At 45.4% G+C, this 7,967-nt stretch overlaps 1 protein-coding gene across 1 annotated transcript; it reads left to right on the top strand.

Annotated features, from left to right (window-relative positions):
* Positions 1 to 3,346: 3,346 nt before the first annotated feature.
* On the top strand, positions 3,347 to 5,578 carry LOC144690920 (NHP2-like protein 1). The gene is made up of 3 exons (XM_078558824.1): positions 3,347 to 3,512; positions 4,153 to 4,273; positions 5,124 to 5,578. The coding sequence occupies exons 1-3, from the start codon at positions 3,510 to 3,512 to the stop codon at positions 5,384 to 5,386; spliced, it is 387 nt and encodes a 128-aa protein (XP_078414950.1). The 5' UTR covers positions 3,347 to 3,509; the 3' UTR covers positions 5,387 to 5,578.
* Positions 5,579 to 7,967: the final 2,389 nt, after the last annotated feature.

Here is a 7,967-nt window from a genome sequence, read left to right as displayed (position 1 = left end):
CTACGCCCCTCATAAACTTATACACCTCTATCAGATCCCCACTCAACCTTCAATGCTCCAAGGAAAACAACCCCGGCCTGTCAAATCTTCCCTCATAGCTCAGACCCTCCAGCCCAGGCAGCATCCTGGTAAACCTCCTCTGCACCCTCCTCCAGTGCAATCACATCCTTCCTATAATGTGGTGACCAGAACTGCATGCAGTACTCCAGTTGTGGCCTAACCAGCATATTATACAGTTCCAGCATAACCTCCCTGCTCTTGTATTGTATACCTCGGCTAATAAAGGCAAGTATCTCATATGCCTTCTTAACCACCTTGCTACCTTCAGGAATCTATGGATATGCACACCAAGGTCCCTCTGATCTTCAGTACTTTCCAGGGTCCTACCATTCATAGTGTAATCCCTTGCCTTGTTAGCCCTCCCTAAGTGCATTATCTCACACTTTTCCGGCTTGAATTCCATTTGCCACTGCTCTTCCCACCTGACCAGTCCATTGATATCCTTCTGCAGTTTACAGCTATCCTCCTCACTATTTACCACCCTAGCAATTTTCATGTCATCTGCGAACTACTTGATCATACCCCCTACATTTAAGTCCAAATCATTTATGTACATCACAAACAGCAAGGGCCCCAGCACCGAGCCCTGTGGAACCCCACTCAAAATGAACTTCCAGTCACAGAAACATCCGTCTACCATCACCCTCTGCTTCCTGCCTCTCAGCCAATTTTGGATCCAACGTGCCACTTTGCCTTGGATCTCATGGGCTCTCACTTTCTTGACCAGTCTGCCATGAAGGACCTTATCAAAAGCCTTGCTAAAGTCCATGTAGACCACATCAATTGCATTACCCTCATCAACACTCCTGGTTACCTCCTCAAAAAATTCGATCAAATTTGTCAAATACGACCTTCCCTTAACAAATCCATGCTGACTATCCCTGATTAATCCGTGTCTCTCCAAGTGGAGATATATTCTGTCCCTCAGAATTCTTTCTAGTAACTTCCCCATCACCAAGGTTAGACTGGCCTGTAATTTCCTGGTCTATCGCTTCCTCCCTTTTTTAATAATGGGACAAAGTTAGCAGTCCTCCAGTCCTCTGGCACCTCACCTGTGGCCAGAGAGGATTTGAAAATCACTGCCAGGGCCCCTAATATCTCTAAGGAGAGAAGCTCTTCACACATACAGGATGACTTGCATTTTGATACAAAAAATATGGTGGCCCCTACCACCGCCAAAACACATATAATACAGGGTGACCAACTGCCCCAGATTCTATGGGACAGTCTTGTATTTGAGGCATTTGTCCTGTTTCCCATGTCATGTTTGCTGCTAGGACACGGTTTGTTCCATGTTTTTAATCCATGATTTTCGTACATGTGCAGTACGCACTTGTGCATTGTGCTGTACTCCCAGTGGCCCGCTCTCAACAGGTTTGCCAGCACCCACCCCATGCCACCCCCTCACTCATACAGTCCACATGCCAAAGTGTCACTTAATTTTTTCCCTGAGAGTTGGTCACCTGACATAATTTGGCAGCAGTTGCCCTTCCCACACTACGTGGAGGCACCAGTCAATCACCGGCAAGTAATGTTTAAAGGTCCTTATGAACTGCTCTCTGGATTTATACCATAATTTCTTGGATTATATGTAAAGTCTAATGTGTGCATGTGACCTGCATTTTACTGTATCATCTGCTATATATGTTGTATTGTGTGTCTACTGGATTACACTATGTGATTTAAGACTGAGATAAGGAGAATTTTTTTCTCTCAGAGCGTCTTTAGTTTGTGGAATTCTCTTCCACAGAAGGCAGTGGAGGCTGGGTCATTGAATATATTCAAGGGAGTCAAGAGTTATGGGGGCAGACAGAAATGTGGAGTTGAGGCCACAGTCAGATCAGCCATGATCTTATTGAACAGTGGAGAAGGCTCGAGGGGCCAAATGGTCTACTCCTGCTCCAATTCTTGTATGATAATACTGAATTATACTCTGCATATATAAATCATACTAAAATTGCAGATGTTAGAAATCTAAAACAAAAATAGAAACTACTGGAAACATTCAACAGACCAGTTAACATTTGTGGATAAAACAGATTAGCTAATATTTTAAGTATAGATTCTTGGTTACAACTGGCTATCATTGATGTAACTTGTTGGTTTTCTCGACAGATGTTGATTTCCATGCTTCTGGAATTTTCTGTTTTTGTTGTAAAATCCTGCATCCTTACTTTGAAGAATACCAGTTCTATTACATTAATTTATTATTGAAAAGCTTGTATAGGGCATGCACTTCCTGTTGATAAACTTTATTTCCAGTTCTCATAACTTTTGGTCATACTTTTATGCAAAAATTTACCATTGGGTATTGCTGTTTGTAAGAAAACACTCTCAAGATACTCTGAAGCTCTCCTTGAAGTGTGGCAGCATTGACATTAATGACTGAGAGGAACTTGCTACCAATTGCTCGAAACTAGTCCATCAAGCTCCATCATGCTTTAAGTTCAAATGCCTGAGCGATGAGGCAGAGCAGTGACAAAGAAAGAAAGAAAAGGAAGTAAATCCCGCACTCTGGATCCCACCAGCTTGTGGGATGTCTTGCCCTATGTGCCCAAAGATCTGTGAGTCGAGGATCAGCCTGTTCAGTCACATGAAGACCCATGGCAGGAACTCGTGCCCTTGAATAGATGTCATCCTCGAATTGAGGGACAGCTGACCCTCTGGACTTTGTTTGTCCAGGTAACTTGTCCATATCCTGTGCTCCTTTAAAAAGTAAAAATGTCCATCGTCTTCATGTGTTCATGAGCATATAACCTGAGCATGACACCTTGCAAAGTCCACCATTATGGAAGCTGGATATAGTAGAGAGCCAATAAACCCGGCAAACATAGAATCATAGAATGGTTACATCAGAGAAGGAAGCCATTTGGCCCATTGTGTCTGTGCCAGTTCACTGCAAGAGCAATTCACCTAGTGCTACTCCCCTGCCCTTCCCTCATGATCCAATTCTCTTTTGAAAGCTACAATTGTATCTGCCTCCATCACACTCTCAAGTGCGACATTCCAGATTTTAACCACTCGCTGTGTAAAAAAGATTTTCCTTACATCACCGTTGCTTCTTTTGCCAAGCACCTTAAACCGGTGTCCTCTGGTTTTTGATCCTTTCTCCAATGAATCATGTAAAAATGCACTGGATATTGTATCGCCCAGGCCCACCAGTCATTCTGGATGAAATAAGCTACAGATGGGCCGAGTGGCCTTCTTGTGTAATGAATACATCCTAGCGGAGGTGGCGCTGTGAGGCCCTCCCTTGGCGCTGGTGATAAGTGAGTGCTCTCATGTGCGCTGCTGCCTCTTTGCTGCGCGGGTTGAGTGAAGGCAGGTGAGCGCGGCGCCGGTTAGTCGAGTGAAGTCGGCTCTCGGTCCTCAGTGAAGCGGCAGCCGAGGGGACAGCGGGGAAAGGCAGCAGGAAACCAGTCATCAGCTTGGATTATATCACGAAGGAGATGGTGAGTGAGGCCGGCGCCGGTAAGCGGAGGGAGGCCGGTGGATATCTCGCGTGTCGAGGCCACAGGCTCCGACCCGCATTTCCCCGGCCCACCGGCCCGGAGCGGCCGCTGCGACACAGCCGAGGCTGCCTGCTCTCAGCGCGGCTCCTGGAACTGAATCGTGCCAGGTTAACGGTTCAGCAGTCGGTCCCGGTCCGACGGCCATGCCGCTTCAGAAGCGGAGTCAATGCACCGTGTGGTTCCTCTCCTCCTGCGCCCCCCACCCCGCGCGCTCCTCCCGCCCCCCCCCCCCGCCCCTGTTCAGAAGCCTGGGGGGGGTAGACGGAGAGGCTGGTTACCCCCGGCCGGTCCACCCGCCCCCTCCAGCTGTGCCTTTCGGAAAGGAGTTGGATGATAATCTGAAGAAATTACAGGGCTGCAGGGAAACGCTGCGTTGCAACGGGCGGCATGGACACAGCGGGCAGAATGGCCTCCTGTGCTGTATCTAATCTGTGATACCACCCTTTTCAGACAGGGAATTCTAGACCCCAGTGCTCTCTGGAGCCACTGTTGTGATGGATACAACATATAATTTCTTAATCTGCTTTTGTCCAGGGCTCTTTTCTAATAAATGCAACTATATTTTTTTCCATTATTGTAGACAGAACAAGACGTTAACCCAAAAGCCTATCCTCTTGCGGATGCCCAGTTAACAAAGACAATACTGGATCTTGTGCAGCAAGCAGGGAACTATAAGCAACTTCGAAAGGGAGCTAATGAAGGTACTATATGTTAGCCTTCCTGGGTAATTTTGGATGTTAAATTGGAGCAATCGGGTCACTTGTAATCTGCCGGTAAAGGTTTATTTTTAAGTTGGAAGCGACTGCACCAGTTCTTGCTATTGTAAGAACGAGCTTGCATTTATATCACAGGTTATCACATCTGTCCCAAAATGCTGTACACCAAACGATTCCTTATGAAGTGGCAGCTGGTTTGTGCACAGCAAGATCACGCAGATGGTCACTGAGCTCAGTTTGGTCTTATTGGCTGAGGGTACATTGATCAGGATATGGGAGGCATAGCGGGGAAGATTCTTTAACGGATTGATTCAGGCCTGCTCCATTTTGCAGAGAGACAGTATAGAGAAGGGTGAGGGGCTGGCTGTACATCTGGCATTAGGTATGGTAAAAGTAAATTCACACCATTGTTTATATACTGAATGCAAAGATTGCAATCAAAATTGTTAACAGAGCTGGGGGTGACAGTGCAGGGAGCACTCTTTTCCCCAGCAAGTGGGTGGTTGGGGACAGTGCGGGGAGCACTCTTTCCTCAGCAAGTGGGTGGATGGGGACAGTGCGGGGAGCACTCTTTCCCCCAGCAAGTGGGTGGAGGGGGACAGTGCGGGGAGCACTCTTTCCCCCAGCAAGTGGGTGGAGGGGGACAGTGCGGGGAGCATTCTTTCCCCCAGCAAGTGAGTGGAGGGGGACAGTGTGGGGAGCATTCTTTCCCCAGCAAGTGGGGAGCACTCTTTCCCCCAGCAAGTCGGTGGATGGGGTAGTGTGTTTCCCTTATCTTTCTCCTTGCTTCTCTAACAGCAGAGGTTATAATTAATTGGCATGTTTTCCTTTGCAGCCACCAAGACCTTGAACAGAGGAATTGCTGAGTTCATCGTGATGGCTGCAGATGCTGAACCGTTGGAGATTATTCTTCATTTACCTCTTCTCTGTGAAGACAAAAATGTGCCTTACGTTTTTGTAAGGTCTAAGCAGGCTCTGGGCCGTGCGTGTGGGGTGTGTCGGCCAGTCATTGCATCCTCCGTCACCATAAAGGAAGGGTCTCAGCTGAAGCCACAGATTCAGTCTGTTCAACAAGCAGTTGAGCGTTTATTGGTTTGAATTGTTGTGACAGTCAGTGGAATATTTAGCGGCTGAACAGGAAATGGCTTCCAACCATCAGTCGTGTACATTTCACTTTTTTTCTAAATTGCTTTTGAACATTGTGGTAAGATTGTTTGCAGGGCACATTTGTAATGTACTTTAATTTCTGCAATAAAAAGTTTCTCCTGAATACTGCCTACAACCCTGAAACTTGCCCTTTGGACTGGCACTAAATAACAAAGTACTCACCTTTACCGACTTCAGATGGCAGTACTGACTACTGGAGGTCAGCTATCTCTAATCCAAAAAGATAAATATTCATCCTTCCCTCAATATAAGCTTTTCTTATCCTGCCTTTGACCTATTTAGCACAAGTAGAGGCTCTGATTGGTAGTGGGTTTAGATACAATCTGATGGGTTAAGTCTCCACCAGCATTTATTTAATCAGGGATTGTGGGTATTCCTGGAAAGGCTAATATTTATTGCCCATTCTTAATTTCCCTTAAGGTTCTGGTGAACCATCTTGAATAAACCTGAGTGGTTTGATGGGTTGATTTGGAGGGCAGTTAAGGGTCATGTGTAGACCAGATGGGATAAGGGTGGGAGGTTTCCCTGTCTAAAGGATATTATTGGATTTTTATGGCAATCTGGTAGTTTCATGGCCAACAATATTGATACTAGCTTTTTTCATTCCAAATTAATTAACTGAATGTATATTCCCCAGCTTCCTTGGGATTTGAGTTTGGGTCCGGAGCATTAGTCCAGCATCATGATCACAATGCTACTGTGCACTAAATGTGAGCAGCGTGGGAAATGTGAAGGTTAGTTGTGGTTGCTTTGCTAATGACACCAAACTCAAGCAATTGAGACTAACAAAGGCACCAAAGTGTACTTTACTTTGCATACCAGTCATAAACTAGGTATCACATAGAGTTTGAGCTTAGCTGTCTGTAAAGTTGTGAAACACTTACCACTTGCTTATCCAGCAATGAAGGTTCACTAGATTGGTACCTGTGATGAGAAGATTGTCCTATGATGAGAGGCTGAGTAAATTGGGCCTATACTCTGGTATTTAGAAGAATGAGAGGTGATCTCATTGGAACAGACAAGATTCTGAAGTGGCTTGATGGGATAAGCAGAGGTTTTTGCTGGCTGGGGAATGTAGAACATGAAAGTACAGCCTCCGAATAAGGAGTCAATCATCATTTATGATTGAGATGCAGAGGAATTTCTTAACTCAGAAGGTTGTGAACCTTTTCTCTACCCCAGAGAGTGGTGGATGTTCCATCATTGAGTATATTTAAGACCAAGAGACAGATTTCTGATCTCGGGGAGTTGAGGGATACGGGGGCATAGGTGGGAAAGTGGAGTTGAGATAGAGGATTAGCCATGATCATATTGAATGACAGAGCAGCTCAAGGGGCCATAAGAGTCTGAGAACATAATTAGGAGCAGAAGTGGTGCTTGGCTTTTTAACAAGGCAAGCCAAAGGAAAGAACCAACTGCATTTATATATTGCTCTTCACATCCACCAGATTTCCCAGCTTGCTTTACAAGTGAAGGTGCTGTTTTGTAGGTAAGTGTGTGTAGCAAGATCCCACACTTTGGCATCCTGCCAAGATGGCATGACAAAGGGAATGATATTTACATGTAACATGGTTCAGAAGAAAAGCTAGGTGGTAAAGTTGAAGGACATATATTCATTTATAGTAGAAATACATCCAACTGTTCGGAATCAAAGTGACAGCCTTGGAGCATAGATTTAAAGTAATTGGCAGCAAAATTAGAGGGGAGTTGAAATATTTCCATCCAAAGGGTGATGGGGGTCTGTAACTCATTGCCTGGGAGGATGGTAGAGGCAGAAGTTTATGCATTTAAAACAAAATACTTGGATAGGCACTGAAAGTTCCACAATCCATAGGCTCTGGGCCAAGAGTTGATAACACACATTAGGCTGGGTTTTTTTTGGCAGGTATGAACATGAGGGGCCAAATGGCCTCCTGTGCTATAAATTTCTTAGGGCTTTAAATTATAAAACAGGGGGAATCATGGAGCAAATTACAGACTCTAAGATTCAGGCAGTTGGAGGCACAGCTACAAAAGAGGCCAGAGTCAGAAGCCCTACAACCTCAAGAAGGGGAATTAAGTCAGAGGCAAGACTTAAAATGAGGTGCTTATGCATTGACAACAGCTGTATGTCAGGGAGCAAATAAAGTGCTTGCGCATGCTGAAAGTTAACACCAGCCCAGAACACCTCCGAATAGTTGAGGTTGGGTTGACAAAAGTGAGAATTGCGACAGTTGATGGATGGAGACAGGGATAGAGTTAGGTGATGTGGAAATATGGATTTTAATTCATTCATGGGGAACGAGTGTCACTGGCAAGACTTGTATTTATTCTCCATCCCTAATTGCCCTTGAGGGTGGTGGTACCTTCTTGAACCACAGCATGTTGCAGGTACACAGTGCTGTTTGGGAGGGAGTTCCAGGATTTTGAGTGACAGTGGAGAAACGGTGATACATTTCCAAGTTAATATGATATGTGACTTGGAGGAATAAGGTAACGTTCCTACGCATTGAGTTCTTTTAGGTAGTAATGG

Source organism: Cetorhinus maximus, chromosome 15 (assembly GCF_964194155.1).
Source record: "Cetorhinus maximus chromosome 15, sCetMax3.hap1.1, whole genome shotgun sequence".
Lineage (NCBI taxonomy): Eukaryota > Metazoa > Chordata > Chondrichthyes > Lamniformes > Cetorhinidae > Cetorhinus > Cetorhinus maximus.
Note: the sequence above shows the minus strand (reverse complement) of the source record. Positions and strands in the feature narration are given on the sequence as shown.

What these genes read in the sequence shown, in the direction of transcription:
- LOC144690920 (XM_078558824.1), top strand. An exon ending in TCGAAAGGGAGCTAATGAAG is followed by an intron (nt 4,274 to 5,123) that starts GTACTATATGTT and finishes TTTCCTTTGCAG; the next exon opens with CCACCAAGACCTTGAACAGA.